Raw genomic sequence first — 12,109 nt, forward strand, 5'->3', positions numbered from 1 at the left:
CTTATTCACTGGCCAGCTTTCACATGCACATGAGGTTATTGAAAATACCATGGCTTGGGTCAGGCACACCTAAGTCCTCAAGCTGACATCTTTGTTCAACACTTTAAAAAGGTCTTGTGCAGCAGATTTGCCTAATGCAATAATTTCTTGACTGCTGCTTCCATGAGTTTTGATCGTTGATCCAAGAAGAATGAAGTCCTTGACAAGTTTAATCTTTTCTCCGTTGACAAAAATGTTATTTATTGGTCTAGTGGTGAGGGTTTTTGTTTTCTTTACATTGAGATGCAATCCATACTGCAGGCTGTGCTCTTTGATCTTCATCAGTAAATGTTTTAAGTCCTCTTCACTTTCAGTGCTTTATTGACCATGCAAAGGCTTTCAATTGTGTGAATCATAACAAGCTATGGGATAACATTGCGAAGTATGAGTATTCCTGAACACTTAATTGTGCTCATGAGGAATCTGTACCTGGACCAAAAGACAGTTGTTCGAACAGATCATGGGAACACCGAATGATTTAAAATTAAGAAAGGTATGAGACAAGGTTGTATTCTTTCACCATACTTATTCAACCTGTATGCTGAGCAAATAATCTGAGAAACTGGGTTATATGAAGAAAAACTAGGCATCAGGATTGGAGGAAGACTCATTAACAACCTGTGATATGCACATGATACAACCTTGCTTGATGAAAAGTCCCACAATTAGGAAATATTAATTCCTACTCTCTTTTCAGAGTCTTATTTCCTAGAAATGACGACATTAAAATCCCAACCAGAAACCAGTTGCTCTCAAGTCAATTCCAACTCATGCAATGCCCTGTGTGTCAAAGTGGAACCATGCTCTGTAGAGGTTTTAAACTTAGAGGTCTTAAAAAGCCACAGATAAGGGCCACAAACCCCTGGAAAAAACAGATCCTCCCACTTGACCCTTACCACTGCCTCCTACTGACATTTGGTTAACTGTTAGCAGAAAGAGGGCAAATGGCAGCCTGTGCAATTAGAAAGCAGAAGACTTTTGCATTGAATTTCAAGTGTACAGTGTGGTATGGTTTATTTTGCTGTTGTTTGTAATTGTGGTTTGGGTGATAGTTTATAGTGTTTGATGCATTCTGAAACATATACAGATATTCCTTGCTTTTTGAAACTTTGTTTTGTGTCACTTCCCTTTTACAGAAAAAAAAAAAAAAGCAAAACTAGCATCCAATATTTGTTTTGCAGCAAGCTGTTAAGGAGGCCAGTGAGAGGGGCATTGTGAAGCTTTTTCCTAAGGACATACACTCAGCATCTCAGTATCACATTGCCACAGCTCCGAACTGTGCCTGTAAACACTGTTAGTTTAGTTTTTTTGTGCTGTTGGGTTTTTGGTGTGATTTAACAGGTTATTTTGGGGGGTTTGGAAATACTCAAAATTTTCCCCATACAAATTAATGGTAATTGTTTCTTTGCTTCACACCACCTCTGGTTTAAGAGAGATTTCAGGGGAATAGTCTACTTTTAGCTAGTGAGGGAAACCTGCTTATACTTGCGAATCCAACACAAAAATTCCTATTTCTATCATTTAAAAGAGTTTCTTTGTGCCCCTTTGAAGATCGTTCCTTCCCAGACATTCAGGAAACCACTGAGCTACTTTATGTTCCTGTGGATTCATTTTGCGTGCTTTAAAAGTTCATGTGGAGTCCCGGTACGATGCTGTAGGATATGTGCAAAACTGCAATGGCAGTTTGAACCACAAGGTTGGAGGTTCAAACTTATCAGTCTCTCCTCCGAAACATGGACTCAACAGCATGAATAACAACAATTCATATAAATGGAATCAGACAGTATGAATTCTTTTGTGCTTGGCTTCTTTCACTCAGCATAGTTTCTGATATTCATCCAACTAGTAGTATGCGTCAGTAGTTTGTTTTTGCTGCTAAAGTGTATTCCATTGTTTGAAAGTGTTAAAATCTGTTTACCTAGTCATCTACTGATGAACGCTATTGGTTCTTAGTTTTCTGCTATTGTGAGTAGAGCTGCAATAAGCACTTGCATACAAATCCTTGCATGAATAAATGCCTTCATTTCTCCTAGGTAAAATTTCTCCTAGGAATGAGATTGATGGGTTATATGGTTTAATTTTTAAATAACTTACTAAACTCTTTTCCAACATGGTTGCACTATTTAACGTTTCTGCCAACAGTTTATGAGAGCTCCAGTTGCCATTACTTGGCATGATCAATCTCTCTAATTATATACATATGTTGTTATTGTTAAAGTGCTGCTGAGTCAGTTCCAGCTCAGAGCGACCCTGTATAGGGTTCCCAAGGAGTACCTGGTGGGTTTGAACTGCCAGCTGACCTTGTGGTTTGCAGTGCCATACTGATCAGGAGTCCAATTATATATGTGTGTGTATATGACTTTTTTATGTATGACTTTTGTCATTTCAACATATTCTACATGATCCATTCAGTGACATTAATTACATCCATCATGTTGTATACGTGTCTAGTTTTACTTTTTTAACCATTAGCTCTCTTTGCTTTCTTTCCCACTTCTTGACTGAATAATCTCTAGACCTCAACAGTGCAGTGTAGTGGCCCAGATTGGAAGGAATAGATGTACCCAACTGAAAAATATGCACAAGCTGTAAACTGCCCATGCAAATCTGCAGACAGAAACCTATCAATATTTTAAGAACTTTCCCCTGGAGTGTGAAGCAACATTTATACAACAATCTTCTTCATGCTTCACTTTCTATTTCTTTCGTTCCCACAGGAGCCCACAGTGGGGAGGAGGTGCCTTTACTCCTTCTCCCTAGACAACCCACATAGCTAGCTGCCTCTCTTTGTTGCAATGTTTTAAAAAGTGTGTCTATGCACCACAGCCTCAGAATCAGTGCTTATTTAAAAACCAGCACCTCACTTAAAGTTTCCAGGTTCCTACCCAGATTGGCTGCATGCAGCGTAACTGCTCTTTAACATTTATGCACTCTCATATTTGCAAATACTGTTCCAATTAGGTGAGCTCTAACCATAGACCCGAGAGATCATTGTTTGGAAGAAGCTGTACTAACAAATAGAACACTAGGGTGAGAATGTTGGAAATGAACCCATGAGTTGTCTTGGCAAAGCTGGCTAGCCTCAGTACTCAGGAGGCTATGGACAGAAAAATGGCAGCTAGTAAGCTACCTAGTTAATTCCACCAATCCACTCAGCTCTTCCTCAGCCCTCCCTCCTTCCTTACATCTGTCACTCTCAGCGTGACTGAAGGGTCAGGAGTCAACATCATATTTAATGAACTTTACTGAGTTTTAATCATATTTAATAAAATATAGCCACTTTAGTGTACAGTTAGTGTTTTTATGAACGTACAAGGGGGATTTAAAATTTTCCTGGAGAAATAGAGTTAGAGATAAGGGAAATTTTCTGCAAGCATTTTGAAGCTCCCTTGTATTTATTGTCACAGTCAAAATACCATATACCAGATTCCATCACCTCAAAAAGGTTCCCTCATCACAAAGACAATGTTTCACATCCTACTTTGGCGAGTAGCAGCTGGTGTCTTAAAGGTCTTGAGCAACTATGTAAGGTGTAATCACTGGTCTCTCCTGTCCAGAGGAAAGATGAGTGAAGAAAATCAATGACACAGGGAAACAATTCGTCCAATGGACAGTTGGACCACTTGAACATCAGTCTCCACAAACCTGAGACCAGAAGACTAGATGGTACGTGGCTAATATTACCAACTGCTCTGAAAAGGATGATCACATTAGAAGTTCCTGGATAAATGAACAGAGAAAAATGTGGAACAAAACTCAAAATCATAAAAAAGACCAAACTTACTGGTCATATAGGAATCCTGGTGTGGCCCTATAGGATAAGCACTCCAACACAAGATTGGTTTAAGCCACAAAGTCGTAGTTTCTATCTCACCAGCCACTCCTTGAAAATCCTATATCGGGTCGTTGTAAGTAAGTGGGAATCGGCTCAATGGTCCTTAACAACAACAATTGGTCTTACATAAAGACTGATGGAACCCCGAGACTTTGGCCTTTCAGGTATGGAAATGAACTCACCCCCAAGGTTCCGTTTTCAGCCAAACAGACAGGGGAATGATATTACTTTAGAATACTCTGCGTACTTTATAAGAGTCAACCATTTGAGATTATTTATCAAAGCAGCCTCTGTTGGTGCCACATATAGGAAAGCTCTTAAGCACAGATGTGACTCAAGGACAAGGTTTAGAAGGGTTAGAAAAGGAGAAGGCATGGAAACAGGAAATACAGGGAGGAAGTGGGATAAGTGATAACACACTATAGGGCTTGTAATCAATGAGATGAAACAAAATGTCTATGAACTGCTGAATGGAAAACTGATCTGCTCTGTAAACCTTCACCCAATTCACAATAAAAAAAAACTTTAAAAGGAAAAAAGAAAAGTTCCCTCTAAAACCTCAAGAAACCACTGATGTGCTTTACAGATTAGTTGTTATTTTCTCTATAACTTTATCTAAATGGAATCAGTTTGTACTGTGTTGTGTCTGGCTTGTTTCACTCAGCATTAATGCAAAGCTGTGTGTATCCTCGGCAGGTTGTTTGTTTTATTGCACAATAGTACTCCAATGTATGCCTCTCTTTGCATATTTCAGTTGTTTCTATTATAAATACAGCTGTTTTACACAGTTGTGTACACGTCAATGTGAACATGTATTTTATTCATCCTGGATAAATACCAAAGAGTGGCATGGTACAAGGTGAGTGGATACTGTGTACCTTTATTAAGAGGCTAGAGTTTCTTTTACTGTCAAACGCATATCCAATCAGGTTGGTCATTGCTTTGGACCTATGTACAACCTGTACATTTGGGCCTGGGTACAGACTTGTACCTCATGGCCTCAGGTAACAAGTGTGCTATAAACCAGAAATAGGAAAGTACTGCTCCAGCTATTAAATCAAATAGTCAAAAACTTCTAATAAAGATTAAAAGGACTTTTTCAAAGGCATTCAGACCCTCACCCACAACCGGTAAAAATGAGGAAATGGTAACTATTGGATATCAACTAAAATTCAAAACAATTATAGCTAGCAAGTAACTTCTTACCTCGGTGCATAATCTTGTGCTTCTCCCTCAGATATGTCAGTCCCTTTATTACCTAGAAGAAAAGAAATAGAAAACGGTGGGGAGCTAAAATATGGCGTTAAGAAAAGCCTCCCCGTCTCTATTTTCAGATGACTTAGAAAATATTCCATCTGACATCACAAATCTTCCTGCCGCCTTTATTTTTTTTATTCTTTTTATTTCATATTTAACCTGTCATATCAAGCAACCATCTTTTTACATGGTGTGTAGAGTATTATTTTTAAATAAAATTAATTACTGTAGGTTTAAATATCAACTTAAAAAATAAAACCGTCTTTGATTGAATCTTGGTCTTTTTCTCAAAATCTGCAATCTAAAAAGCAGCCTCTGTTGATGTCACAAATAGGAAAACTCTTGGGCATAGATTGTAATATAAAGAAAATAATTTTTCTATTTTTAGAGAGACAATGAATTTCATCTAGATAGACAAAATTCTCATGAGAAAAATCCTACTTTTAAAAATTTCCCTTTGATGACTTTCTACTTTAATCCCATGTCCATTTCCTACCAATTCATTAACTTATCAGAGACTTGGAAAAACTTCACAATATACTTACAGCAATACTAACTTTTCCTAAAATTTGTTCAGGAATTCTTCCGGCTTTCTTCAGGACCTGATCCAAGGAACCGCCATCCTAAAAATAAGAATACTAGCTCATTTAATAGCAGTGTTCCTAACTTTTCTTTCAAGGGTTAAATTTGATCAGAAAAGAAAATTTTTCACAAGGCAAATCCTCCAAGTTAAGGGTAAACATCCTTTGGTTTGCAAATACATACATCAAGAATGCAAACCATCTTAGAAGGTTTCCAATAATGGGCTATTAAATTCTATAAACAATCATTAAGCAAATGAACAATTCAATGGTCACAAATGGACTTGATTTGCAATGAACTGGCAATGTAGTGTAGTGTTGTTGTTTAGTGCCATCGAGTAGGTTTCATAATGACTCTAAATAGGGTTTCTGAGGAGCAGCTGGTGAGCTTGAACTGCTGACCTTGCAGTTCAAATCGACTTTGCAATCCAGCACGTTAACCCACAGTGCCACACCAGGACTCCATATAGTGTAGTAAGAAGTTAAGGTGCTAGAACCCAAGTGTCTAAATTCTAGTCTCCCCTTTGCCACTTACTAATTTGATAACCATTACCAAGTTACTCAGAGTTATGGTGTGGTGTTATAGGATAAGCACTGGACTGTCAACCGCAGGGTTGGTGGTTCAGATCCACCAGCTGATCCCTGGAAACCCGATACAGGAACTGACTCAATAGCACTTAACAACAACAACCAAGTTACTCAATTTGTAAAATTAGGATGAATAATTATAAGATTATTGTAATAGTCACAGAACTACTATATGGATTAATAAACAAGTCAATACACATAACACAGTATTTAGAACAACATCTAGGCACATAGTAAGTGCTCAATAAATGTTAGCCATTCTTATCACCACCATACAACATGGAACTTGGATTTGGTATCATCTTAACAAATCAAAATGAACAAAACCCAGAGGAAAACATCATAAAAAGCAGTAATTCACTACACAAATACTATGATGTGTCAGACTCTGCTAGCTTTACTGGGGAAAGAGGTCTGTTCTCAATAAATTTACAAACTAGTAGGGGAAATAGATAACTCTTAATCAAATACAACAGAATAAGTAAATAATAAAAATGTTATAGACATGCAGAAGACCAGAGAAATAATTTGGAGTTCATTTAGAAGATGGTGTTTGAGCCGAACATTAAATAATTAAGGAATGGCCATTCAAACTCTCTCAGGTGCTCGGGAAGAGAGGTCTGGTGACCTTCTGAAAGGTCAGAGTCTTGAAAACCCCATGGAGCAGTTTCTACTCTACACACATGGAATTCTCCATGAGTCAGCTAACAACCTGGGAAGGGGGAGATACAAGGGGAGAAAAGAACAGGACTGCTCAGTAAGATCAAAAGTAGAGAAGCATCAAGTTGCCCAGTCCTCCTGGCAGGACATCTGGCTCATTTTACTGTGGGCACGTGGAGACATGCAGTGAGGGACAAGCTGCAAGTGATCGGCTACGGCTAGATCATGATGCTTCACCCAGGAACTGAAACTTAACTTGATGGGAGGCAGAAATGCAGAAATCCAATCTGGTGTTTTAGATCAGATCAGAACCACAGCAGCTGAGTAAAAAAAGGCAAGATTCTGGAGGCAGTGAGATGAGAATGAAAGCACCGTGCCCCAGGCAGAAACGGGGAAGGAGAGTGCAAGACAGGATGCAAGCGTGGTGTGAAATCAGATTACAGGGTTCAAAAGTTTCCCATTTGTGTACTGTGCATTTCAAGCCAAGATCTTGAGCAGGTACTTCACTCAGGGGACTTTAACATATCAAGGCAGAAATGTGTTCATGTCCCTATGGCTTTAGGAACAGACAACTGTCACCTGCAATTACATAAATTTTCCTCAGAAGTAGAGGGAAACTACAAGCGTCCTGTCTACAAGGGGCAGTTACCGTCATCAACCAACATTTCTCATTCTCCTGTGTGGTGAGGCATGGGAGGGCGGTAAGGTATGGGGGTGGGTGAGGCACAGGGGTGTGTAAGGGGCTGCCTATTGTTGCTAAGTGACGTTGAGTTGGTTCCAAATCAACAATCCAGTATAGGGCTTCCAAGAAGCAACTGGTGGATTTGAACTGCAGGCCTTGTCGTTATCAGTCCAGTGTTTATTGTACAGCACCAAACAAGGACTCAATGTGTAAGGGTCTAGGGATGGAAAAAGCTGTAAGTGACAGCAAGAGCACAATCTGGTTAGGGAGACAAGATACATTCATGAAGAGGCCAGATATCTCCAAGCCCCTTCTGAAACAAGGCAGGAAACCAAGAGGTGAATGAGAAGAAACAAGGTTACAGAGAAAGTGATTTCCGGACAAAGCAGCTAAGGCAAGGGCTGACAGAGTGACAATATACCACAAAAGCTTGGCCATGGATTTAAAAACAAAATAACAAACAAAATTGCCATCAAGTCAATTACAACTTGTAGCAACCCATAGGGCAGAGCAGAAGTGCTCCACAGGGCATCCAAGATGGTGAATCTTGACAGAAGCAGACTGCCTCATTTTTCTCCCACGGAACCGGGATGTCATTGCTGCAGTTGTGTGCCATTGAGTCAGTTCCCACTCACAGTGATGCTCTACAAGGTTTCCTAAGGAGTGCCTGGTGGGTTTGAATATCCAACCTTAGAGGTTAGCAGTCCAGTCTTTATCCTATAGCACCACTCCAGGCAGACATCCTGTCTCCAAAATCACCCAGCCTCTAGGATGAAACCATCAAATGTGCGGTTACTAAACAAGACAAAACAATGTGATAAACAAAGAGTGAGCAAAGCATAACCACACTTCTAAAATTAAATAAGTGTCCGTATCTTCCACAAGAGCAGAGCATCAACAGTGTCAACCACGATCACTTCCAGGCTAGGTGATAGGATCATCAGGGGCTTTTGTTATAGGGCAGTTTCTTCTCTGTGCTTTTCTATTGTCTCTAAATTTTCAACAATGAGTGAGTGTTTTACCTGAACTACCGAACACATTTATGAAAGTAGAGAAATAATTCATAAACCAGTGAACAGATACTTTTCAAGTACCCATTTTGTGCAAAGGCACCAAGTGGGAAACAGAAAATGGCCTTCTTTCTAAGGGATGTGAAAAGCAAGCAAGACTCATTCAAGGATCCATATCTCCCAAGAAACAGTACCTGAAACAATGTTAAAAGTAGATGATCAATTTTAAACCTCTATGCTTAGCGAGATGGAAACGATTTGGAAAGAGTGGTAATGAATACATTAACAAAGTAAACTAATGTTACTGAAGAGCAGTATCCTTACAAAGGGTTAAGATGGAAATTCTGATGTCATGAGACATCAAAAAGAGTTTAGCATGAGAAAAACTATTAAAAAAAAAAAATCTGTTGGTAAGAAAGATAGTTTGGACCAGCAAGTTTTCTGTTACATGCAACTCTGGGTCACTGAAGTAAACTCAAAAGAGAAGTGGGGCAAATATAGATTTTCAAATACAGGGCCTTTTCATGCCAGCATACTAACACCCCTGAATATGGGTGCCTTCTGATCATCCTAAACTCCCTATGCACAAACAACAAGCTTGTGGGTCAATCAATCCAGGAGCATGGTGGAAGATTCCAAAATGCAGCCATAGATCATCTCCACATAGGTCCCATGTGGAGGCTAAATCTGGAACTAACTGGGACTCCCCAACAGACACACTGATTCTCCACGAGCCCCTTATCCAAGCTGCTAATCCAGTCTGAGACTTGGGAAATGTAGCGTAGTGGTTACGAATCGGGCTGTGAACCGCAAGGTCAGCAGTTCGAAACTACCAACGGTTCCACGGGAGAAAGATGAGGCTTTCTGCTCCCGTAAAGATTTATAGCCTCGGAAACCCTGTACAGGGTCGCTATGAATCGGAACCGACTCCACGGCACATAACAACAACAACAACAACAACCATCACAATACCCTGGACCCTTTGTGGGCAAATCAGAACACCACCCCCCCCCCACCCATGTAACCACACCCAAATGGGCAAGCTTCTAGGTATGCCATAAACAACAACAAGCTAATCACCACAACAAAAATTAAACAACTGTCTTGGAATCCATTCCCACTCATGGTGACCCCATTTGTATCACAGAAGAACTATGCTTCAAAGGGCTTTCAATGGCTGATTTTTTTCTACAAGTGCATCACCAGACCTTTCTTCGGAAGCACCTCCTAGTAGACTCAAATTGCCAATCTTTCTGTTAATAGCTGAGCACTTAGCTATTTGCTCCACCCGGGAACTCAGAAACTCAGAGAGACCCCATTAAATTAAAACAGAAACAACTGCTACTGAGTAGATTCCATGTGTGCAGAGTAGAATTGCTCCAAAGGGTTTTTAAAGCTGTGGTCTTTCAGAAGCAGATAGTCAGGCTTTCCTAAGTGCCTCTGGGTGGGTTTGAACCGCCAATCTTTCAGTTAGTAGTTGAGTGCTTAACACCATTTGTGCCACTCAAGGAATCAATTATTTGTATAGATGGGGCCAGGAATCCCAGTGCAGAAAGTTCCTAAGCCATTTTTATTTTGCTTCCAACAGAATGAGGTTTCAGCTCCACTGTTTGAATATATGACTGCCTAATCTCTGGTAGCGTAGTAGTTAGGAATCGGGCTGTGAACCTTAAGGTCAGCAGTTCGAAACTACCAGCTGTTCCGTGGGAGAAAGATGAGGTGTTCTGCTCCCGTAAAGATTTACAGTCTCGGAAACCCTGTGCAGGGTCACTATGAGTCACTTAACAACAACAACAATCTCTGGTAGCGTAGTAGTTAGGAATCGGGCTGCGAACCTTAAGGTCAGCAGTTCGAAACTAACAGCTCTTCCGCGGGAGAAAGATGAGGCCTTCTGCTCCTGGAAAGATTTATAGCCTCGGAAACCCTATACAGGATACAGGATTGCTATGGGTCAGAACTGACTCCACAGCACATAACAACAAAATCTCTAGGGAAAACTATGTATCTAAAACCCAAACAAAGTAATTGTACAAAAATATGATTCAAATGAGGTAGAAAAGCTACCCTGTGGCTCTCAGTTCCCCTCTTACATTATGGCAACGAACAGCATTGCTTCTCAGTGCAGCCTAACAACAGCCTATGTATCTTCACATCTAATTCTAGCTAGTGTCTTGGGGTTGGATAAGGATTAAAAAGAAGAACCCTTAGCTCTCTTTCTTCTCCTGAGCAAGTGTGAATAATGCAATTAGCAAGATTTAGGGGGCATGAGCCATAATCAGGATCACCCAGAGTTGTCTGAAATGACCCTTAAACTAAAAACCAAACCTGCTGTCGGCAAGTCTATTTGGAGTATAGAGGATAAAGTAGCCTGCCCCCATAGGATTTCCAAGGCTCTAAATTTTTAATGCAAGCAGACAGCCACTTAACTTATGGACTAGCTGGTGGGTATGAACTGCCAACTTGTTGGCTAGTCGCTGGTCCCTTTTACCACTGTGTTGCCAAAGCTCCAACACTAACCTTGTTGTTACCCTCCAAGGTTAAGAGCCGACTCATAGTGAGCCTTGTATACGGTTTCTGAGGAGTGGCTGGTTGGTCTGAACGGCCAATCTGTGGTTAGCAATCCAGTGCTTATCCTACAACACCACACCAGGACCACAAACTAACCTTACAACCCTTTCATTCTGCTTTGCTGCTACCAAGGACTTGACTTCACTGACAAATGCTGTTGGAATTGTGCTTTATTTTTAGAAGCCAATTATTAGCTAAGTCAATGGTGCCTTTGTGAAGGTTTTTCTATAGAAGAGACAAATGCTTTATGAGAATAATAGCTCAAAAGCTTTTACTTCTGCATGAGAATCATCAACCCTGAATCCCCAGTTCTCTGGTTGCTCAGCTACCACCTGAGCAGGAAGCTATGTTCCCCCAAGGTAAGAGCATTCCTGTTCTGATCAGGGAGTATCTCTTTGCTCCTTGGCTCTCACAATTCAGACGGAGTGGTGCCAGCCTAGCTCTTTTCTAGAAAAGGCAGACCCTGGCCATCTGACTTAGAAGAAGAGGCTTAATAAATGCTCCTGACACAAATTTACTTTAAAATGCATCTTCAGTGAGTACATAAAAAGTACCTTTAAAAAAAAATCTATTTGTGCAATGGAGTTACATAATATCAAGTGAAGGAAATATAACAAAACTGTCTAATATAGATGGTGAATTCATGGCTGTACACTGTGAAATTCCTTAAAATTTACTGTCTTGTTTGGAATGTTTCCTAATAAAATGCTGGGGGAAATGTGGATGACACAGAACCATCATGCAAAGACTGACACAAAGCGACCTCAGAATATGGGACTCACTAGTATCTCACATTTTCTTCAGCTTCAGTTTGAATTTGCATATCAGTAATTGATGGTCTGTTCCACAGTCTGCCCCTGGCCTTGTTTTCACTGATGATATGGAGCTT

General features: G+C 40.2%; 1 protein-coding gene across 1 annotated transcript in view; it reads right to left on the bottom strand.

Moving 5' to 3' along the window:
• MAP2K1 (mitogen-activated protein kinase kinase 1) overlaps positions 1 to 12,109 on the bottom strand; it is a 127,261-nt gene that overhangs the window by 31,829 nt on the left and 83,323 nt on the right. The window contains exons 4-5 of the mRNA XM_006831513.1: positions 5,677 to 5,754; positions 5,081 to 5,132 (exon numbers count right to left, since the gene is read on the bottom strand). Of these exons, the coding sequence (XP_006831576.1) occupies positions 5,081 to 5,132; positions 5,677 to 5,754 (130 nt within the window). The remainder of the gene's footprint in view (positions 1 to 5,080; positions 5,133 to 5,676; positions 5,755 to 12,109) is intronic.

The sequence above is a fragment of the Chrysochloris asiatica genome, unplaced genomic scaffold (genome assembly GCF_000296735.1).
Source record: "Chrysochloris asiatica unplaced genomic scaffold, ChrAsi1.0 scaffold00004, whole genome shotgun sequence".
Taxonomy (NCBI): domain Eukaryota; kingdom Metazoa; phylum Chordata; class Mammalia; order Afrosoricida; family Chrysochloridae; genus Chrysochloris; species Chrysochloris asiatica.